Source organism: Melospiza georgiana, chromosome Z (assembly GCF_028018845.1).
Source record: "Melospiza georgiana isolate bMelGeo1 chromosome Z, bMelGeo1.pri, whole genome shotgun sequence".
NCBI classification, from domain to species: domain Eukaryota; kingdom Metazoa; phylum Chordata; class Aves; order Passeriformes; family Passerellidae; genus Melospiza; species Melospiza georgiana.
Window position 1 is genome coordinate 33,035,930 of NC_080465.1, and position 24,694 is coordinate 33,060,623.

Below are 24,694 nucleotides of genomic sequence, written 5' to 3' on the forward strand. Positions count from 1 at the left end.
TTTCCTTTATTTAGCTATATATATTAATGGTGTTTAGGAATGGGCAATTAGTCTTTGCATTTTTTCAAAGCTGATGCACCAAGCTCTCTCTATTCATGTGATGCTCTGAAAGTCATCTCATATAGAACTAAAAGATACAAGGCATTAAAGCATTCCTCCCAGGATGAGAAATATTTAGGATTAATTTGTTCCAATTTGTTCTAAATGTGTTGCCAGTTTTCATTTGCCAGAAGAATCCACTATATTCCTTCAAGCTGCAGTGAAATTACACACACCAAATAAACTGTACTGACCAAGAAATTCTCTCTTAAACATGGACATTCTGGTCAAACCTTGACAGCTTTGAAATACTCCTGTGAATTTATTTGGAAACCTTTGATGAGTTTCTTTACCTTGATCCCACTCTGACTTAGCACCTTAAAATGCTTGCTTAGCAGAAAAATTAATCATTTAAACCCCTTACTTAATTAGCAATTGCATGTAGACCAGGAAAAATGAAAAATTATTGCACATTTGAGAGAATGCTAATTCCAGGACAAAAGTTACTATTTATTGATTTATTGCTACTGGCTACCAAATGCCACACACCAAATTAACTCCCCACTTCCTATCCCAGAAATTTCAGGTTTCCATGTCTGAATGGGTCATAGTTTGTGGTTGGTTTCTTAAGGCAGGAAGCATTGCTTGCGTCCTGAAGGGACAGTGGAAAGGTCATGTATGAAACCTAATTTTGCGTGATTTATGAGGTTATTCCCTGTTCCACTCATTAAGGTTCAGGGTCGTCCTGAACAGCACAAGAGTCAAAGGGAGTCCAGAAGAAGTGATATTTACTCACATTGTCACATACTGTGACAACTGCTACTACGATTTGGAACTCCAAGACTGCCCTCTAGAACCTGCAGAGACAGTTCTCATGAAGGACGAAAGAAAGCACCTATTGCTCAGTTCCCAGATCTCCTGGTATGTCTGGCTTCATGTTTACATTAAAATGAAGTACTGAAAGTGATTTATTTTTTTTAAGTATGGAAAACAATATACGGTGATTAAAATTAAGTTCCTGTCTCTGAAATTTCAGATTTTGAGGTGAATGCAACTGGCCTTAAACTAACTGGCGATGAAACAACTGGCCATGAAACTAACAAGGTATTAGAATCTGGTCCTACGTTGAAAATCAATTTTATTTTTTTTTTTAATCCATGGGAATGCAATAGCAAAGTACTGGTTTTCCACTTATTTCAACAGATACCTTTGCCTATCTTTTCTTCCAGCAGACTTTTGCACACAGTCAACTCAATAAATGGGGCTACTAAGAGACTGTTCAGAGATAAAGCTAAAATACACAATATCCTATTCTGGTGTTATGATCAATGCCTTGTGCTGTTTCCTGTCTTCACTGAACAACATTACATATTAAAGTGTCAGACAGAGGAAATTATTTGGACTGTATGGCCGCTGTTTGTTATATTAACATCAGTTTTACAAGCACATGAATAAAAATATGAAAGAAAGTATGCAGGATGGAAAATTGTATTAGATTTTTTTCTCCTACAATATATAAGGTATCAGAAATGGCAATAAGCCAGAAAGGTTGGGTCTGGAGTTTCCCTTCATATTATTTATCAGAAATCTGTTAATATTTACCACATATACCATGTTTACTGCAGGTAATTTTTTTTTCCTTAAGTAAATAGAAATAATATTTGCTAGAAATATTTTGCAGATAAAACTTACATAAAGTACAGAGTGGAAAAGATGTCAAACGAGTTGTTCTTTTTGCATTGCAAGCTAGTAAGTGGGTAGGAATAAAATCTCAGATGCCTGACTGAATACCCAGAATTCACCTTTGTACCACAGCATTTCATCTCTGTTGGGAGGGGCCTTGCTGGTATTGAGTACTTCCTACCTGAAATTCAATTTGCAAGATATCCTTTGTAGGACTGTTACTCTTTCTTATATAGCTCAGGATGCCTCATTTGATTAATGTGTTGCTTTTATAGTCAGGGTGGCTGAGACTGTGGGGTACTAAATGTAGTGAATAATCTGTACTCTTGTACAAGCACATGGCAACTCTTAATGCTTAAATGGTGAAAGTGGAGGGAAGTTCAACTTCAGGAGCTGGCAGCCTTTTAAGCTGTCCAGACCACTTTTTTATCTCCACGGATTCTTGCTTTACTTTAAAGGGTGCTTTCTTATCATTGGCTGCTTGCCCAAATTATAAAAAGAAAAAAACAAAACAAACCAAAACATTACCATAATTTTTTGACAACAAGGTGGAAATTTCAGTGTAGGTCAAGACTTCCACTGGTTGCCTCTTATGGTCTGGCAGATATAAGTAGGCTGAATTTTTCCATCAATAAAGTAGAAAACATCCAGGCACTTACTTGCTGCTCAGGCAGCGTCGCAGTGAGTACGAGGCGCCTCCTCCGCAGGTGCGCGAGCATTCGCTCCACGAGCCCCACGCATCCCACAGCGAGTCCCGGTCCTCCTCAGAGCGAGCTGTTCTGGAGCTCTGAGGAGAGGGAAAAGGGGAAAAAAAAAAAAAAGAAATCAGGAAAGAACATTTAAGCATCAAAACTTCTGCTGCTAGTTTAACCTTTCTTTTTGCTGGATATCATTTTGGTTATTAAAAGTACCGAATAAATTGAATAAATCTGTTCCTCTCTGGCATGTCTACTGGTTGACAACAGTTCCTTAGTAGTGAATGGTGTATGAATTCACTTTCATCTTCTGAATATCCTACTTCATCTCAGTTTGAGGCTAGCAAAGACTGCTCTAAGACAGCTCTTTGAACAACAGTGAGACAAAGGATCTTTTCTGATTAATAAATGGAGTATTATAGACATCAGACATTGTGATCTGAAGTTATGCTGCTGTGTTAGAAGTTATGAAAAGGCATATTGAAAGGAACCTTCCAAAATGCTCCTAAGGAAAAACTGAAACACAACATAGTGAATCAATGTGCTAAAAAGGCATTCTATATAATAACTTTCATGCATTTACCATAAGGAATTTAAACTATCATCACATCTCTGTCTAAAGATCTATGAAAATTGCTGGACAAAGTTTCCCTGTTTCATCCCTACTGTTTGCTAGTTTAAAGAATAAAACGCACGTTCCCTGAAAAGCAGAAGTTAACAACATCAGAATGTTGGTCATAAGCATATAAATATATAGCAGTATCTGTCTCAAATAAAACAGTCATTATCTATACTCAGCATTCCATTTTCATCCATGCAAATGCACCGCAGAAACACAGATTCGTAAGGACACAAACTATTTAACCATATAGATAGATATTGTCCTTAGTGGGCAATGTGTTTTTGCTGGAAAAACAGACTAATCTAGCAAAGTTGCACCAAAAATGCATGTGTCTGATGGTGATAGGCGGTGTTCTCCTTCAAAGCTTTACTTGTGCTATGGGCCAGCACCTGGTGAATAGCAGTTCTAACTGCACTTGATATTAATGAGAGAGAAAAACAAGGACATGAGTGAGACTTTAAAGATACACTTAAACAGAAAAACATCGGCAAGCATCACTGCTGGCCCATGTTACAGCAGTCAGCTTTAGCTTTCATAGCATCACAGAAGATACTGAGCTGGAAAACAGCCATCAGAATCATCAAGTCCAACTCCTGGCCCTGCACTGGCCACCCTAAGAGTCACACCATGTGCCTGAGAGTGTTGTCCAAACACTTCTTGAACTCCGTCAGGCTGGTGCTGGGACCACTGCCCTAGGAAGCCTCTTAGAGTGTTCAAATATCCTCTCAGTGAAAACCTCTTCTGGATATCCAGTCCAAATCTCCTCCTCCTCCTGACATCTCCAGGCCATTCATTCGCTCAGGCGCTGTCACTGTCACAACTCAGCGCCTGCCCCTCACGAGGAGGTTGTAACTGCAGCGAGGGCTCCCCTCAGTCTCCTCCTCCCCAGGCTGAACAGACCGAGTGACCTCAGCTGCTCCTCACACAGCTTCTCTTCAAGGCCCTTCACCGTCTTTGTTGCGCTCTTTTGGAGCTCTCTAACAGTTTAATGTCCTTCTCATATTGTGGCACCCAAAAACTGCCCTCAGCACTCAAGGTGAGACCACTCAAGCTCAGAGCAGAGCAGGAGAATCCCCTCCCTTGCTCAGCTGACAATGCTGTGCCATCAGCCAGGACCTCCTGTTTGTTGGCAACATTAAGGGATTATCTGAGACACAGAGATAACACTGAAATAATTTCACTTTCAGTAAAGCTGAGTAGTAGTAATGAAATATGGTGAACCAGCCCTGAATAATTTTATTCATGAGTAAAAAAGAAAATTAATTCAGTCTGTGAGAGATAATCTGGGACCTGTCTAATGAATGCGTAACAATTATTTGACACATTCATTTTGTCTTAGCTTTATTAAAAACAAAACAAAACAAACAACAAACCAAAAAACGCCACAGCAATTGCAAGGGTAAATGTAAAACTTAAAGTTTCATAAGCAATCAGATTCTGATTATGACTATATGTGACTCAGTCTCTGGATTTACATTGGAGATAGAAGACATGACAACTTACTGAGGTTATTTCACCTGACTGCTTTTTGAAGAGTAATTTTGATAAAGTAAAAATTAATATTTACAGTTTTATTCTTTTAAAATAAAAATACATGTTGGTGCTTCCAGTTTATACGAAAACAAATACCTTCAAACTGCAGATGGGTGCATGACCTGATCATTCACCCTTGGTTGAGAGCTCAAAGACATAATTTAAGAGGGTTACAAGGTAAACTCACACGAACCAAGTACTCTTACTCCACCACATATGATAGGCATCAGCACAGCTAGACATTCTGTGGGTCCAAGTTCTTCTGACATAAATTGTGATCCCACCCACAGGAGATCTGTGAGCCTATTACTTGCATTCCAAAATTTGCTTTAAGACCTATATATTCCCAGAAAACATGTGATCTCAACCTGGAACAGGGTCCAAGTTTTCTTTTAACAAGTGGAATAAACATAATTCATCTCAACGCCATCCATGTTTAATGTTAAAGAAAGTAGAGTGTTTTCCTTCCCGTGAGTGAAAATTGAGCTTGAAGTTCTAGCAATACCCAAAAAGTCGTTTCAAATCAGAAAACAACTGTCCATGACAGATTTATTCCAGCTCTGAAGGAGATATACACAATTACTAGCTAAGAATTCATTGTCTAGCATAGATTTTTCAAAAGTAGTTTTTATAGGTAGTTAATAATTGCTACCCACTTTTGTCAAAATGAACTAAAGATCTTACTTTAAAGTAGCAATCAAGAATTCTGCAGTGGAAGAACTCCTACAAAACTTCTTCAAAGCCCTGAAGTTCCTGTCATAAATAGTAAAGAGAAGGAAAAAAAGGTGGGGGGAGTATATGCCCTTAAAGTTGAAAAGAGTAAAGCTGGCACCACCTAAATCTTTCTTTTAGTAACAGTTCCATCACAGAAAAAGTCTTCTACTCTGCCAGAGGTACTCCAGATTGGTGGTTCTCAAAATCCAGAGTATGTCAAAAAAGCAAAATGCAGTCATCAAGGCTCCTTATGCTCTGTTGCTGATACCTTCCTTACCCCTTCTGTCAAATCTAGGTGGATGTCAGCCCCAGCTTCCCAGAAAAAATCTATTTCTTTGTTGAGACAAAACTCAGGATGCCCTGACATCAAAAGTATCAATTCAGAAATGCCACCCTTAAGCAATTTGCTTATTGATGACCTATATAAACAAATAAATCTGCTAGCACTAATCAAAACCAGATCTTCCTTAATCCCTTACTATCTTAGTATATACCTCTCAATCTGATGGTGATTCTGCATGTACCACCCCACTCCCAAAGAGCTGTCTAATGAGAAATATGAACAACAGCTTGTGCTATTGGACCAGAAAGCAAAAAGGATCCTGTGTAAAAAACGAAATCACTCTCAGTAGATAGGGTACTCAGGTGAAGATGCTTACAGAAGTAAAAGAAAAAAAGTTTTAAATTACAAGTCAAAAAAAAGGAATTGACATAATCACATAAGACTAACAGAGACAGATCTCCAACCTGATTCTTCAAAAAATCCAGCTTCAGTGTTTAATAGTAATTTCTGAATTTACTGAAGAGTTGTCAGGCATTCATGTTATATTCAGTGTCGCTTCCTACCCTTTCTGCTTACAGTGCACATGATTCATTTAGACTATTCTGGAATACAAGTGTCACACATCCTTAAATTACAACAGCTACCTGGACGTCCAGGAGCCGAATGCCTGATAAGAACCAGGTTTCTTTTAAAAGCCTAAGTGTGCACATGTGTGTAGGTGCACAGAGGGAGAAAAATGAAGAGCAGCAAGACCTGTTCATGTCCTGAAGTCTACAAAAGAAGTTTAACCTTAAGAAAATAAATCTTAGTCACATATTGGAATTGAATTTAAAATTTTGTTTGGAACAGTGCTATCCCTACAGAATCCAGCTATTTGTCAGTGCCACACAGAAGACTGTGTGTATAAACACAGATCACGTGGTTTACTTTCTCCTCTGGTTCTGAGGCATCCAGTTTTCCTCCTCTTTCAGTAAAAGGCTGCTGAAGTCCTTTTTTCAAGCACCCAGTGTGTTTCTTACATTAAACAGCAATACAGACAGTGAAAAATGCAATTAAACTCTTGCTGGACTACAGCATTGATACAGAATTTAGGCCAGTTATTTCCCAGATAATATGAACCACTGGTTTGCTTAATAAATTTATATCATCTGGTTCTTATCATATCCCCACTGTTTCAGGGTATGATGAAGTGTCAGTGACAATATGCAAGGCTCCTCTGAGGCCACTGCCTAAACTTGCCTTTAGCTACTGTAAAAATCATGCTAGGGACAGAAAACTAGTATTTTTTCTTCTGTAATGGTCCTTCTGCCCAGACTTTTCAGATAAGTTTAAATGCATCCCTATATGAATTCTTGCCAAGCCACACGTTCTTCTTTGAGTAATCCTTGAGCATCCTTTGATGTTAGTTTGTCACTGAGATTAAATATATATTTCACACAGTTCTGAAACGCTGTCTGCAGCAAACTGGGAAGAAACTGCTATCAGCACTTCCCTAGGTGAGTAACAGCATGGGACAAGGCCAGTGACCTCAATGCATTATAAAAACCATGTATTTCAAAACTTAAAAAAACTTCAACCAAAATGTAAATGTATGGTTTATAAGATTTCATTTGCGCAATGTTATGTATCTTTATTGCATTCCATCCAAGCCAACAACTGGATGGAAGTCCACGTGGGAAACTGTTTGGAAATTTCTGGCTTTTGAAAAAAGGCAAGGCAAAACAAATTCATAGCCAGTTGAATTGATATTGGTAATTGCCATCAGAAAGAATGTTAGCATGAAGACATTTCTGACTAACTGTTGCAACTTTTCAAAGTGAATATCTTGAAAATTTCATAGGTAAAATATTCTGACATATCAAGTTTGCGATGCACAAAAAGAAAATGTTTAATTTATCTAGGAAAAAAGTTTTACATCACTTTAAATGGTACTGTGTGACCAAAACTCATCTACTCTCCCAGAATAACTATACCAAAATGATAAAACGACTTAGGAAAGTAAGCCTCATCCTTCTGAGAAGCATGATTCCCTGGAAGCACTATGATTTCCCATGACAATAGTTCTTGAGCTCCAAGTAGGTATCTTTCCATTTCACATGCCTCATGAAGCCAGAGGTGCCCAAGTCAGCCTTAGCAACCAATGACTTCAACCTATTTTCTTTTCCCAAAGGTCAGATTTAGGGTCAGGGCAGATGAACACTGTTTAGCTGGTATGGTTAATAGCTTGTCTTCCCATTGTCTTGTCTGTATCCCATGTGAAAGCAAAAAAAGGACTTCTGCCACCAGACCTGCCACCCAGCCAGTCTCCAGAAGGACCACACCAACCAAAAAATCCTGCCTACCTGACATGCTTACCAAAGTAATGGAAGTTCTGCTCTCACAGAAGTTAAAAAATGAAAAGAGAAGATGCTCTTTTACCCAATCTACCTGAGTTGTTCACTGCACCTGAGATGCCTAGTGACTGCAAGTGCCATTGCTGCCATGAACATCTGCATGCTGTTCCATATGGCCAGATAAAAAGGATGCCTATGGAAAGGTTCAAAGTACTCCTCCTACTGTATTTCCTGGTGAACAACCTTGAAAGAAAAGTAGCTGCAGTGAGCATCAGACATCTTGAGGTGAAAGTCACTATTCCTTGAACATTGTCCCCCCAGTTCCCTAGAGGATAGTGGCTCCCTTCTACTGGGAATGCAACTGTGAGCTGAGCAGTAGCATCCCACTTGCCCCAGGCCTCACAGTCTTGTAAATTAACTTAGGAATTTTTGCCTCCTTTTTACTTGCAAGTCAAAGGAAAAGGCTTTTGAGGGGATCAAGAGAGTATTTCCTATGGAAAACCCCTGGCACAGGAAACCCTTGATCTGAGTGTCTCCAAACCCCAAGGAAGGCACTGGCACAGGAGCACAGGCATGTGAACATGTATTCTGAACTTTGGGTAATTATGCTCACATTTTTCTAGAGCAGATAAATGGGCCAGGATTTATTATTTCAGTCTCTTAAAAAGAAATAAAGAAAAAAACTCTTTCTGGATAGTTTTAAATTTACTCTTTCTTCTTGCCCCAAAGCATCCACCACTTAAAAGAAACAGGGGAAGACACCTTGATGAGGATTGAAGAGGAAATCTCACCAAGATACTCTTGCAGTTTCCCAGTGATTATTCTGCTCCTGTGAACAAAAGGAAAGAATAATAGGTGGATTTCTCTTTACCCTAAAGGAAAACACCTGATACACACAGAGCTAGCTCAGTTCAGGGACAGTGGTAAAAATTTGCTGTGTTAGTCCTTTTCAGTGCTGTGTTTCTTTTTGTCCTCTCTTATTCTTAACAGCAAGACAGACTCATTACTAAGGGGACAGAAATTGATAAATATAGTATGCTTTCCTTTTGCACAGGAAAGCAGAGGTTTATTGAGAGGGCACTAACCTCACATCCCTTCCTAACCATGACTTGATATGGCTATTGCACAAGTAATGAAGTGTCACACTGAGTTCCTGAAAACACTGCGTCTGTCGTCTCAGTGTTGTACACAGCTGTACCCTCTTACATCAGTATCTCCACACATCAGTTCATCTCCGAAAGATAAGAACATTGCCACTTCTGTCTTTATGGCCACATGGGATTCCCAAAGCCCTGAAGCAAGCCATATAGCTGCTCTGTGTATATGGGAGGACACAGCCTCCAGTGTGCAACAACAGAGCAGGGAATCGATTAACAGCCATCTCAGGACATTAAGAGCTAAACAACCATTCCTAAACCTGGACTGGAAGTTGTATCCCAGGAGAAATGTGCCAAATGTGAGCTCATTTCTTCTCATAGAAGGGCAGCAGCCAGCTGGAGGGGCGGGGAGGGGGGTTGCTGGCAGAGGATGGACCTGACACCATATCACTTCAACGTGTGCACACTGAGCTCTGTGTAACATTTTATAACAGCGCCTTGTAAACCTCAGATCAGTCCTATCTCTCACCCCTCTTACCCATATGAAAATATGTATCAGGAGACCAATAAGAATGCAAACGTTTTTTTTCTTGCTCTCACAGACAGAAGTTACAACATTCTGTTGCATTTAAATCCTGCCGTGCTGGTGTAAACACCAGGCATGGGTGATCCAATACAGAGCAAGTCCAAGCTGGCTCAGCCTCAGACTTGTCGCCTTATTGACTCAGGGTTTTTAAGGCTAGGACTGGTTCAGATGCAGGATAGGTGAAATCACTTTTCAGAATTCGGAACCCACCCAAAAGCACGGGTTCAAAAGTGCATCTTGCACTCCAGGACTTCGGTTTTGTCTTCCACGTTGCAGGAATTGTGGGCAGGGAAAAAGCACACAAGGCGCACAGCAAGGAGATGAGAGAAAAGTAAAACTGTAACCTGTGATGAGGCCTACTGCATGCCACGTGTTTTCTAAGTGGTGAGAAATGAAAGTGTGTGCTGGCTGTGCTGGACTCAACACTTCAAGAAAGAGTGGCCAAGACATACCTGACACTGAAAGCTCCACCATGTCTCCAAAGAAGAAGACATTCACATTGAAGAAATTCATATTGGCCATTTTCCTTTTTAGTAAACTGACCTTAATCTTCATATATTCACCCTCCTAACCTAACCTTTGGTAAAGATCACAACATTCCACAGTGAGCCCCCTCACAAAATAGCATTTTGTCGGGGTTTAGAAACCCTGGTTCTGACAGTCTGAGCTTGAAGACATCATTGCATTAGCACAGATTTTGATCATCATAGCTTTTACTCAGACCTAGGACATCCCAGCCTCTGGAGCAGATCACAGCACTAAGGCAAGGTGACACAGGTTGCAACAGGCAGATGATACTCTGGTCAGGAGGCATTTCAGACAAAGGAAGAGAACATTCCGAAGACTTGTGCAATTTCAGGCAACATCCACAGTTATGGGCTTCATTCAAAACAAATTAAGCTTCCTGTTCTTCTGATGGTCTGCCATCTCCCACAGTTACATCATGGAGATGTATATGTGCTTATTTTAATGACAAGGAGTTGAAACACTAAGCCTCGGTGGAGGCATGAAAACCAAAAGGGAAATATTTGTGTAAAAAATAGTGGGGATGGAGTCAGGACAGCACACAGGCAGAAGGCAGGAAGAAAGGCAGGGAGGCAGGAAGGAAGGCAGGAAAGAAGGACCAGATTTGTTTGAATTTTTTTTTTCATGAATTTACATTGAACTGCCAACATGGAAGTGGCTAAACACTGACAGGACATAAGCTGCTGCTACTCTCTCATGCTGCCTTCTAATCCCATGTGATGAGAATTTTTTCCCTTGCTTTACTCAAAAAACAAAACAGACACATCCACATTTTGAAGCAGTTTGCTGCACAAAGGATATGCATCTTAGACATAGAGAGCTACGTCTTCCGCTTATCACAAGGCTGTCAAACATAAGTGATAAGTGATAAGACACTCCCTCTTGACCTGGTGCTTACCAGCACTGATGGGTGGATGAGCCCATTGGAGAATGACAAGACTGCTAAAGTTTGGAGTGGCAGAATTTTAGAATTAAAGCCATAGCAACTCCAGTTTTTTGTTTTACATATTTCTGTTACAATACTTCCCTCTCCCCTTCAGCTAACTCAGATATTCCATTTTTAAAACATGGCTGGACCTTTAAGAGACATTGGATATATAACAGGAATGAAAATCCTGAAAATCCTCTCTCTTTTAAAAAGTTTCAGGAAGTATGAAAATGTCATATCCAAAACACATTTACAATAAGACAGCCTTGGGCTTGTTAAGGGCCCTGAGCAACTCATGCTTTTAACAATTCAGACTGAAAGAAATACAGGATTTCAATAAACTAGTAAGTAAATAAATAATTAATTCACTCATCTGATGCCAGCATCAAAACAGTAGGAGACCTTATTACTTCCTTTATTTCCTTTCATATCTGGCTCTGTTGATACAGCACACAATGTGAACAACATACTGGCAAACTTCAAACAGGGACTGAGATTATATCCAACAAACTAGAAGGGGAAGTTCAACACCCACACAGTATATTCATACGGAAACAAACCAAATATATTTATTTTATGTGACAGTTTGAATTTATTATTAGTTGCATATAATCTCCTGTCTCATTTCTTGAGGACTCTTGGAATTTACTTCAGGATATCTTACATTATCACACAACCCTTCCCCTCTACCCTGACACCCTCTCTGCTGAACGTCCTCTATGAGAAGTCTCTGACAAGCAGAAATTTTAAAGTTTGAAGCTTTGGAAGAGATTTCATAAAGGCATGAAGACTAAAGTGGAAGCAATGTGAAAATTAATGTACAGTAGAATCAATGAACATACCACTAATTTCTCTGCACAGCTAGAAGGACTGCCCCTATAAGCAGTGACCAAAAAATCCACAGGGGGCAAAACTATTGAGACTTCTACATATGCTGGCCTTGTAAGAAAACAAAATTTCAAAAACATACACACTTGTTTTCCCTCCCCCTCCAATTTGACACACTTCAGCTACTTTTTTAAGAAGTTTGGAAAAGCTCAGTTATTACAGAAAAGTGGTCATACATGGAATTAAATTCTAAAGATGATACTTAAAAGGTAGATGATAGATGAAAATCTCAGACTTATGATGAAATTATTTACATTCCCTGAGATAGCAGGATGTCTAAGTGGTCAGATTTACTAAGCTTTGACTTTTATTGGTCTGTTTTCAACACTACACTGGGATAACAGACCTAAGAGAAGATCTCATTCCACAAAGTATGTGTCCTTTTCTGACTTCCCCCATTTTGCCTCTACAGACTTCTAAGAGTTAGAACATGTTGTAACACTTTGAGTATGCAAAACTGGTCAGCCATCTGTTAAGACAAGCCTGCTGTCCATAAGGAGAAGCAAAAAGCTGGAGAAGTCCACAGCAAAAATTAGCCATTCCTTTTCAAGAGTTAGGAAGAAGTTTTGGTTCAAACCGCAGTACAATATTCTGATGAAATAAACCCTTCATGCCAATTTTTGGATTAGTTGTTGTCCACCAGATGAGAAGACTTGGCTGTCCTTGGTTTGGGCTGAGACAAATAATTTATTTTTAGTTTTCCTGCTCCCAATCATATTATTATAGGACCTGGTGATTGGTATGTTTTCCCCTTTTTCTTCCAATACCTTCAGCTTTTTAATTGTTTCCATAAGGGTGATCTTACCATTCTTTTTTCTTCCTTAGACTGCAATTTCCCATTTTCCCCCCATGTAATTGTTTCCCATACAATTCTCAGTTTTCTTACAAAGTTAAGAAAATAGCTACAGAAAAGCAAATAGAACCAACACTGCTGTCTGCAGATTTGACAATACAACAGAAACCATGAGGTTTTATTTGGACACCTAATGACACAGTTATAAGGGATTAAAGTTTTATTTGCTTCAGTGAAAATTCAGTCATGCAGAGATTGATACTTCTCTTGTGATGAATTATTTGTCTGGTCACGTGGCCTTCTCAGACTTTACATTGACTCATGAACCTTCTGAACATTGAAGGTTGTCCAGACCCATGACTACAGGTGACCACATTCAGACTATCCACAGTGTCATGTCACACCTTCTTTTATTATTCTTTTGGAGCCCTATGAATCTAGCAAAGTCATTGAAAGAACACATTAAACTTTAATGGCACTGATGAAGCAGACCAGTAGCTCAACAGTCTACATTAAGTGCTGACTTCTTTTCAATTAAGTCCAAAACCAAAAAATCTTTCATCACACAACCTTAGTTTAGCTCATGCAAGCAACTGCATTTGGTAGAAAAAAGTTTTATACTTCAAGAATCTGAAGGAAGAGGCTAGTAAAATATGCCCCAATACAGAGTTCTGGAGTAATACAGGAAGAAATTATACATACTTAGCAGCATCTAGTCCTTCCTGTAAGAAATGGTTTCATTTTATAACATGACATATCTGAAGTACAGCAGCATGGGTCACAAACCACATTGGTGAGGTATTTTCATTTTGTAACATGAATAAATCTCAGCTTTGTGTAGCTGAACTCTGCATTTCAGTTCATCCTCACCCAACCAATCTGAGCAAATGCTAGTCGGTATGTATACATGATCCTGCATGAAAATCCATTTGTGTTCTTTGGACTTCATACTGGAAAAAAAACCCTTTCAATATACCTACAATTTCTGAGACAGACGAGCTGACACAGCAGTAGGTAGACCTATCCACACATGAAAGGAACAACCATCAAGCTTTATACATTCAGATGTAAACAAGAAACATATTCATTTCACTGCCTAATTGCACTTGTGGTCATCCAAGACAGATCCAGTTAGATAATAGGGGAGTGTAATGCCAAAGAGCCTGGAAGGAATGGACTATTGTATTTGACTATTTTCCATGTACAAATTAGCACAGCAAAAGAAAGAAATCCTGCAGAAAAACACATGTACTTCATTATAGCCCCTAGTGTTACTTCTGTAAGTGTCACAACAGTAACAAAGAGCTAAAAAATGCTGCTGAAAGGATGCAAATAACAAATGCAAATGTGTTTAAATGTCCCTCTGACATGACGTGATTTGACTTCTAGTTTGTCTGAGCTCATGGCTGGTTTTGGTTTGGACACATTCCTTTGAGTTAGACAACTGTGATTTGCTTGTGCTAGGCTTTTATTTTTAAGCTAACAGAAAGTAAAATCTCTGGAACAAAATGCCTGCTCTTTCTTTTGTTATTCTTAAAAGTAGTATTTCCTTAGCATGAAAAGTTCATGGAACAATAACCAAAATTTTACAACTATCTGGTCTTTCTCTGGAAAGAGAAAATTTTCATACTACTTTTTCAAGACAAGCACCTTAGTGTTATGGCTCAGATCGTTAAGAGTAGCCATGAAAATACCTAGTCCACATAAATGCTGGTTCTCTGAGTACGGAGCAAGCTTTAGGACAGTTTACAAAATACACTAGGGACCCCCAGTGACCTTACTCAATCACCACTCAACTGAAAATGAATACAGTCTCTTCTGAAGAAGGTTAAGAACCCCAGCGGAGTACATGACTCCAGGCAGCTGACAGCGAGAGAAAGAGGAGGAGCTATGGCTGTTGCGGCCTGCGGACCTGCCGCAGCCTGTGAGGCCGCTGAGGCTCAACTGCCTCAGCATCACATGCACGCAGCTGTACTCGTGCCTGGGCTGTGCGACCTCCTTCCTGAGACGATGATGCTGAGGGAAGAATTTAGGTGCTACTTCTACAGAGTCGTACTGAAAATTTAGGAACAACTGATAAATTGTTCTAAGACCAATAGTGTAAGCATTTATTGAGTAACCTAAGCGCTTACAACTGTGGACTTTTGCTGATGTTACTGAAGTGCCACATGACAAGAAGCTGCTGCTCATGGTTATTGGCCGCTAGAAGAGATACAAGGTGATACAGCAAAATCCAAATGCTGATTGTCGTGGATTTCAAACTCATTCTATCTACTTGGCTAAAGGCTAACATCTAGGATGCTGACAGCCAGGTCACAGCCTGATTTAATGACTTCTTGTTTTTCTCTCAAAAAACATCTATGAGCTTTCTACCATGCCTTTGGTGATCCCATGCTACAATAAACTACAGTAGGAACGGGTATACCAAGGCATCCTACAACTTATCCCTATCTCTAGCAAAGCTGTAAGTCAAATACTGGAATGTTTACCTAATCTCCTGCTGAAAGCAAGTGAGAGATTTTTTGAACTATGGAAGGAGCAAAAGAATGGTCTGATTCAGAAAAGAAAGTTAAGCTTTCTTCACATCACTATTCTTAAGGTACAAAGAGATTTGGCGGGAGGTGGGCAGGAAATCTCAAGGCAGGGTAAGTCAGACAAATAAAAACTGGTATAATGTGGAATAAAATGCATAATAGTTGGCACCAGAATGCATTATTTATTTTCATGAATCAGGGACTGAGAACTTAATTCGCAAGCAGCCGAGTGATATACAAATATTACGAGTATGAGCTTCATGTGGGGCCAAATCTCACAGCCTTTACACATTCTTGTGGAGTAATATCTCCTGTTGATCTTCCTTAAATTAGTTCTGCAGGACTGTCTCAGTCATTACTGACTTATTACAGTCATCAGGTAATAAACATCTCATTTTCATACATGAGAAAGAATCTATGCTGACTTTATGCCATTTTGTGTGAATTCAGTATTATAAAATAGAAAACAGACTTTCAAATAAAGTAAGACTTAGATCAGTACAAATAGCATTCTTATTTCTAGTGCTCAAATAGTATTTAACAAAAAGCTGTTCCTTTTTTTTAATAATACAATTATCTAAAAGAAGTATTTTGAACAGGGTTATCCTAATGTTTAGCTCTCCATGAGGTTTACTAAAAATTGTGTTGAGATTACTTTACGATGATTACTACAGATTGGTCGACACTGATAAATAAGATGGAATCTGCTATAAAATTAATGTATTTCTTTATGATGCTTTGCTATTTGAACTACTGCATTCAATCAAATTCAAGTAAAATGGCAATATACCTGTGCCAAGATGACTCTGGTATCAAAAGTGTACATATATTAATAGATATATTAATATTAATACATATATTAAATTTCTGTAGATGTTCTGATTGCCAACTCACCACTCATAAAATTAATTAGTCAAAAGAGAACATCTAACGTCAATCAAACAGCACAGGTACATCTTTCAGCTGTAAGCATCCTATCAGGATAATCAGGGAAAGTATGCAGGAAAATAATCAAGTCTACTGCTCTGAAGTATACCAGATATCACAGAACGTATCTTTCAAAGTTTGGTATAAACTTGACTCTGTAATGAGGTACAGAAATACAGCTCATTTAAGCTGGTTTCAGCAAAAAGTTCAGTACATGCTGTACCTGTTTTCTCTGCATGTGCAGAAAAAACCTTTTTTTTTTTTTTAGGAAGAAAATTCCAGGAACATTACAGCACAATATAGTTTGATTTAAAGAGCAGAGAAACAGCTCCTCTCTGAATCCCAAGCAGTTAAATCACCATTTACACGTCATTTAGAAGTTTAGAAAGCTGCTGCCAACATCAGCTTCTTGGTTCTACCTGCATCAACCCACAATATCAAGGCTCCAAGTCTGCAGTGCTGTAGACAGGATAAAACTTACACGACTTGTTCAAAACAAACTCCAACTGCGATTTTAAGAGATTAAAAACGTACCCACCCGCATATATGCACACAGATTCAGTATCAGCTACAGGCGGAAGGTATTTTAGGAAAGGAACGGCATTTACCAGGAGGAGGGCAGCCAGAAGCAGGGCGCCGGCGGCTGTCCAGCGGCAGCGCTCCATCGTGGCCCGGGCGCCGACCCGCGCTCAGAGGCGCGCAAGCTGTGAGGCGCTCGCCCGGCGGCTGGCACCTCCCCAGCCGCTCGCTGCAAGCCTGCCCTCAGCGTGCTGCAAGCCTGCCTGCCGTCAGCGTGCTGCCAGCCTGCCCTCAGCAAGCCTGCCCTCAGCGAGCTGCGAGCCTGCCGTCAGCGTGCTGCCAGCCTGCCCTCAGCAAGCCTGCCCTCAGCGAGCTGCGAGCCTGCCTTCAGCGAACTGCCAGCCTGCCTTCAGCGTGCTGCAAGCAAGCCTGCCTTCAGCAAACTGCCAGCCTGCCTTCAGCGTGTTGCCAGCAAGCCTGCCTTCAGTGCCGCCTCTCCGGCTCCATCGGCCCCGCTCGCTTTCCTGACCCGGCCGGGGGTGGGTGGGTTGGCGTGAGCTGCGGGGAAGCGCTCCCCGAGCCGGCGTTCAGCCAATCCCCCTCCTGCTACTCAGACGTGCAGCGCAATAAAGCCAAGAGGTCTGGAGAAAGCGTAGCAGCTACAGAGGGGAAGGAAAAAGAGAGCGGGAGAGGAGGAGTGGTAGGAGGAGAGAGGCAGAATGGCAGAGCTGAACGGAGTGCTCTGCCTGCAGCTCCCGGAGCTCCGCTCCACCACTTGCCATGAGCTGTTCACGCTTACTGCGAGGTCAGTAGCCCTCCCGAGCGTGCATTGTTCCAGACAGGAGGGAAACTTAATCTGTGTCAATACATAACGTATGCCATAAAAAGCACCAATAGGAAAATGCTTACATCCTCCAGGGAGGACGCACAGTGTGCTAAAGCCTCGATTCTTTACAGAAAAGTGCTCTCTTTTAGACCGTTTGCTCAGCAATAAAGAGGTCTGACTCCGCTTTGAAATTGTGAAGCAAAAATGTTTCCAACAGGCCGGGTGACGCTATTTTCTGTAACTACATTCTTATTCTTTGGAGAAATTTAACACCTAAGCTATTGGAAGGAAGGTGGGATTACTGGAGGAAGAATTTTGCACAGAAAGGCAAAGACTCACACACCTCAGGAAAGGTGGGAACTCTGCCTTTTAAGTATTAATTTGACAGGAGTTTCAAACAACTGCTCTCAGTCTGTTCAGAGTTCATTTAGCTTGCCTGCCTATGATTCTGCATTGCCTGAATTCTCCAGCATTTATTTTTTAATTTTTTTTTTACTGTCTGTTTATTTTATTTTCTGAAGGAGAAATTGCAAACTGGATCCAAGAATTTTCTAAAAGCCCTAGGCATTCTCCCACATCGGCCTGAGCTGGATGCCTTGCAGTCCCAAGATTTTGGTGCTGCAGGGCACATCATATCCAGATGGGCATATGGAAAGCCCAGTAAAGTCATGATTCTGGTGTGTCAGCAAGCTCAGACAATGGAGAAGAGTAAGGTACATGTGTGTTAGGAGTGGAGAATAGTATGCTAGCCATGAGTCTTAAAAGTGACTGAAGTCAGAAGCTAGCAAAGGAAAAGGAAACTCTGCCAAGGGCCAGGACTGGGGACAGAAAGGAAAAAGGAGCAAGGGTAGACCACAGACTGTTTAAAAGAACTTCACATCAGTAGAAATTAAAACCAGCCTGGGGGAAAAGCTGGATGAACAGATGGAGAGTGATACAGATTTTGTAAAAGAAAAAGAACTGGGTGGAAGAATGAAAAAGAGTCACAGATGTTGAGAAGTCAGATAGGAGAAGTGTCTGGCTTTGTACAACAGGAACAGAAACATAAACACTGAAGACGTCTGAAGGCCAAAATAGAAAAGATACCAAGTAGATGGAGATGGGCTTTAGGAAATGAAGATGAAATTTCAAAAAAGAAATGAAAGTAATTAGGAAAAGTGGAAGAAACAGATTTCAGCCTTCACTGCCCAGCAGTCATTTGGTTGGGTACCTTTGGAATTGGCAGGTGAGGAAGCAGGGTCTGAAAGACTGAAAAGGCTCAGTAGGAAGGCACTATGATGGAAAATGTAGTAGCTGCACTGAACATAGCAGGGATGAGAAAAGGTTTGAAACAGGTTCCAATATTCCTCTAGTACATCCTTATCTATCTCTACAGCAACTTCAGTGACTTTTTCATGGAGCAAAGGAGAGGGATGGACCACTTTGCACCATCAGAAGTGAGGAAGCAACCGTAGGATGACATCAACGGAGAAATTATGACTTTTCCTGTTGCCCTTTAAAACTCAGGAAACTCAACATATAAATCTACTAAAAATCTAGTGTACCTTTTACAAATAACACCATTATCCCTGCAAAGTAAAGCCCTCATATCTTTTTCTTCACCAGCAAAGTCAACACATACGCTGAGAGCTGCACAAAAGGATTTTATCCATACATCTCCTAGCTTATGTTGTATGTTTTCCACCTTACTCTTTTCCTTTTCTACAAAACTAAGGTAATTAGAGAAGTACTTACAGTAGTTCCTGGAATTCCTGTAAATGAAATTCTCTAGACAAACTCTTAAATGCAAACAGTAAGATTTGTAATATTGAATAGATGAATCTTGACTGCTTTATTTTTGATAAAAAAACTGCTGCAATTATGATTACATGACTTACAATGGATAGAACAACTGACAAAGATGTTTTCATAACCATGTGTTTGGGTTTATTTGTGTGGTTTATTTTGTTTTTTTCTTAATCTGACTTTAAACTGGAGATTTTGCACTAACATTGTATAAACCCATTTCTGAATGCCTCATTTTGTGTTTCTTGCTAAACTTTGGAAAATGTGGCTTTTTTAAAATGAAGTATGGGATATTCTTCTTTTCAGTAGAGAAGCCTCAATAGACAACTGTATCATCTAAGGTGGACTAATATTTTTGGAATTATATTTATATTCAATGCATTCTGCCAGTTTTCTGATCATAGAACTCCATTACAGCTGATGGGAATGTTGCATGAATAATGATGGCGGGAGACAGGAGTTTATTATGTAATAGAATCACAGAATCATTAGGTTGGATAAAACCTTGAAGATCACCAAGTCCAAATGTTACTTTAACACTGCCAAGTCCACCAATAAACCATGCCCCTAAGCACCCTGTCCACACATCTTTTGAACACCTCCAGGGATGGTGACTCAACCGCTTCCCTGGACAGCCTGACACCACCTCAGTTCCCAATATTGCATCTAACCATCTGCTGTTCCAGCTTGAGGTTGTTTCTTCTTCTCCTTGTTTCTTTGGAGAAGTGACTAACTCAAAGTTGTAGAGAGTGTTAAGGTCTCCCCTCAGTTTCCTCTTCTCCAGGCTGAGCACCCCCAGCTCCCTCAGCCGCTCCTCACAGGAGTTGTGCTCTTCACCAGCTCCCTTGCTCTTTTTTGGATGTGCTCCAGAACTTCAGTTTCTTCTTGTAGTGAGTTGAATGTCTTACAGCAATGCTACAAAATTATGTAGTCTGCAATGTTCAGACATGTCAAAAAGGTGACTTTAAAGAGCTTTCTTTATTCAAGATATGTGTTTAATCACTAGCACAGCAGCATGGTATTCATAATAGCATTACAATATGCATGAAATTCACCATGACTGATACTCTGGTTGCACATTTAAAATTTAGACCAGAATCTAAAATGCAGCTTGAATTTTGTTTTCACAACGAACTCATGCAAACTGTGTAATTTTTTCATGAAACTACATAAATACTCTTAATAAAAACCACTATAAATAAAAACCCACATTCTTCCAACAGTTTGGCTTTCATTTTTCTGCACATAGTTGAACTTAAAAATCAAAGTGAAATTGAGGGAATGGAAACACATGAATCAAGTCCAAGGGAAAGGTCTACTCAAATTCTTGCCTATAGCTTTAATGAGCAGTTGTGCCCAATATCTGCCAATTTCTCCAGAGCTATATTGGATTTATCTAAAGGCTCATTTGAATTATTCATAACGGGAAAAAAAGTAAAAAAAAAAAAACAACACAAAAACCCAACAACAACAAAAAGAACAGAAGTGTAGATTTACTGAAAAATTACATTAAGGCATCAAGTGCCTGAAAGGGTTGTAGAGCCCATCTCCATGTCCTGCTGTTTAGGTCCAGGACTTTATTATACTGCCTATATGCATTTATATGGGGTTAATTTACTTGTCTTACTGAAAGTCATATTCAATATTCTATATATGGAACACTAGTTTGGGAGTATGGAGTGTGGTATTTCTTCTGTGGATGCACATATATATAAAAAGGAAAAGATTCTTTAAACAAAGTAACGTTGCTTGAAGAGTGCAAAAACTCAGGCTCGGTTCACGTCCAGATTTCCCCTGTCATATACCCCAAAGGAATACAAGAATTCAGAGCAATAAAAGAACTGCTATCTGCAGCAGAAGTAATAGCTGAAACTTTAAGGGATATGTTACCCAGTGTAGATGGTGCCTAATGCTCCCAGAACTGTTGTTTCCCCAGTAAGACTGGGGTTGTTTTTAGCAAAATCTTAATGCTACAGATGAAGTCCTGAGACACTCAAAATCATTTGCAAAAACTGGTGCCTGGAGATTGGTGAATCTAGGATTGCATTCAGCATCACTTTCTGAGTATATATATGCAAGTATGTCACTTCCAAAGCCTGACCTTACAAATACATGTCATTCACCCCCTCAAGGGAGATTGCACAAATACTTGCTACACTGTGTTCTGAAAATTGCACCTTCCACTTTCTGAAGTGGTTATTCATTCCAGTTTTCCTTCACCTCTGAAAGGTGTTAAATTAAATCCGTTTGCATCTGTTTGAAGGAAACAGAATTCATAATCAACCCTGCACTCTACCTATTTTGCAGGACGGCCAGGATATCAGACCCAGCCAGCACGGATTTAGGAGGGGTAGATCATGTTTGACCAACCTGGTCACCTTTTATGACCAGGTAACCCACCTAGTGGATGCAGGGAAGGCTGTAGATGTTGTTTTTCTGGATTTCAGCAAGGCCTTTGACGCTGTCTCCCATAGCACACTCCTAGACAAACTCGCAGGCCGTGGCTTGGACAGGAGCACTCTTTGCTGGGTTCAGAACTGGCTGCATGGCCGGGCCCAGAGAGTGCTGGTGAATGGTGTCACATCCAGCTGGCGACCAGTCACCAGTGGTGTCCCTCAGGGGTCTGTGTTGGGGCCACTTCTGTTCAATATTTTTATTGACGACATGGATGAGGGCTTAGAGTCTTTTATTAGTAAATTTGCTGATGACACTAAATTGGGAAAGAGTGTAGATCTGCTAGAGGGGTGTAGGGCTCTCCAGAGAGATTTGGAACGGTTAGACGCATGGGCAGAATCAAACGGGATGAACTTCAATAAGTCCAAGTGCCGAGTCCTGCACTTTGGCCACAATAACCCCCTGCACCGATACATGCTGGGGATGGAATGGCTGGATAGTGCTCAGGTGGAAAGGGACCTGGGGGTGCTGGTTGACAGTGGCTGAACATGAGCCAGCAGTGTGCCCAGGTGACAAGAGGGCCAATGGCATCCTGGCCAGTATCAGGAACGGTGTGGCCAGCAGGAGCAGAGAGGTCATTCTTCCCCTGTACTCGGCACTGGTGAGGCCTCACCTGGAGTATTGCGTCCAGTTCTGGGCCCCTCACTTTAGGAGGGACATCGAGTTTCTTGAGCGTGTCCAGAGGAGAGCAACGAGGCTGGTGAGGGGCTTGGAACACAAGCCATATGAAGAGCGACTGAGGGAGCTGGGGTTGTTCAGCCTGGAGAAAAGGAGACTCAGGGGCGACCTCATCGCTCTCTACAACTTCCTGAAGGGTGGCTGTGGTGAGCTGGGGGTCGGCCTCTTTCTCCGGGCAACAACGGATAGAACAAGAGGACACAGTCTCAAGCTGCGTCAAGGGAGATGTAAGTTAGAATTAAGAAGGAAATATTTCACAGAAAGAGTGGTCAGATACTGGAATCATTTACCCAGTGAGGTGGTGGAGTCATCATCCCTTGAAGAATTCAAAAAAAGACTGGATGTGGCACTTGCTGCCATGATCTATTTGAGGTGTTAGAACATCGGCTGGACTTGATGATCTTATAGGTCTCTTCTAGTCTTGAACTTCTGTGATTCTGTGATTCTATTACAAATTATATGAAATGGAAGTAGAAGCCAAGGTGGGTGTCTGAAGCAGTGTTTTAAGCTCTACAGATTTAACGATACTTAATTTCAAAAACACACATGCAGGCAGAAAAAACCTGTTAACATCAATATACTTTCTGGCAGAAAAGAGTGAACTCAGCTTTGGAGCTGATCTCCCTGGTGAGAATATCTTACCATTGTCACTCAGAAGACACCTGTCTCTTCTGGGTCGCTGGACTTCTTTTTTGCCATACAGTCTGTAGCAAATGGAATTTTTAAATTTTTACTACTTTTTCATTAGCAGTTTTTCTTAGATTTATTTTCCTATTGTAAACACGGATTGATTTCTGGGAACCTGGAAGCTTGTGCAAATATGGAAAGTGAGAAGTGAGAGGGAACCAGCGCTTTATAAGGAGATATAGATAGGATTTGCATGTATATGTGTGCGTATGTGTGTGTGTGTGTGTGTGTGTGTGTGTGTGTGTGTGTGTGTGTGTGTGTGTGTGTGTGTGTTCCTCCATGCCTTCGAAGGCTGTGAAAGAAACTAGAATGAAAGTTATAAGGACTGTAATATTCTGGAGTGTCTAGGTACAGCTCATTTAGATATACAGGATGTAAGATTATGAAAGCCCTTTTCCCCAAAGGTTAAGGTGCTGATGCATACAAACCTTTACCTAAGCATCCAACTTGACATAAGACTCAAAAGTATGATAGGTGGAACAATACAGCTCTGAGCAATAAGAAATCCCTTATCCATACCTAGCAGGGAAGTAGATACATAGTTCAGCCTTCAGATTCACCAGGTCTTTGCCCTTTACAGGAGACAGGTTGCCATGAGCCCTGGAGTGAAATGGTGCCGCTTAGGAACAGGTGTGCTGTGATCTCTCTGTGTTCAACGCTCACATCTAATGTAAGGCGAGGTCTCAACAAAGGGATGATATGTAACATTGCTTTATCCATTTTGTTTGGCTGAACAGAAATCAGACCTATGAGATGCTTCCATGTGAAACACTTTAAGCTTTAAATATTGAAGCTGAACAGTTGCTTCCTCCATGGGAATAATGGAAAAAGTTGGAGTGAATTCCTATATGTGGGCTGCTTCTTTCTGATATTTAACTGTACTTATTGAAGTAATGAGCTATAGAGAACTCCCCCCTTCCATGCTGGTTTGTTACCATATCATACTTACGAATGATGATATCTGTTGTAATTCAGTAATAGACCTAGACCTTTGGCAGCAGTAAAGTCTAAACCAAAATTTCACCAAAATGTCTAAACTATTATAGACTCCTGCAGGGTTTTTTCACAACAATTTAACATCATGTTCAATTTTTTCATTGTAAGGGTGTGGCAGTTTAGTGGATGAGCCAAACATCTTGAACTGACATGCCTGAGAACCTAAATTACAACAACAAAATAGGGAAATTCTGCAACAGGAGGTGCAAAATTACTTCCTCCTCCTGTTTTGACAGAGAATTCCAGGTGAAAAAGGCAACCAACTTACATATCATTCTTCCAACATAATTTCTATTTCAGGCTTATTTCTTCACACAAGACAGTTTCCTGCTGCTGTATGCTCCTTTTGAAGTCTACTTTCAGAAGCTTTTTCAAGAAGCCTTACTTATCTCCACTCTTTCCATGCCTTTTGCCTCCCAGCCAGTGCTATATCTCAGCTTGCTCTGAAACTTAACTTGCCTTGCTTTTCAAGCAGCCCGCAAAACACAGAAAATAATCAGTTTCTGTTGTAAAAACAGGGTACTCTAAGTACAGTAAGATTAAGTGAGATTAAGTAATTTACCCATAAT

General features: G+C 40.4%; 1 protein-coding gene across 1 annotated transcript in view; it reads right to left on the minus strand.

The window, feature by feature from the left end:
• ADAMTSL1 (ADAMTS like 1) overlaps window positions 1–24,694 on the minus strand; it is a 307,052-nt gene that overhangs the window by 160,408 nt on the left and 121,950 nt on the right. The window contains exon 3 of the mRNA XM_058044542.1: window positions 2,382–2,509. Coding sequence (XP_057900525.1) covers window positions 2,382–2,509 — 128 coding nt within the window. The remainder of the gene's footprint in view (window positions 1–2,381; window positions 2,510–24,694) is intronic.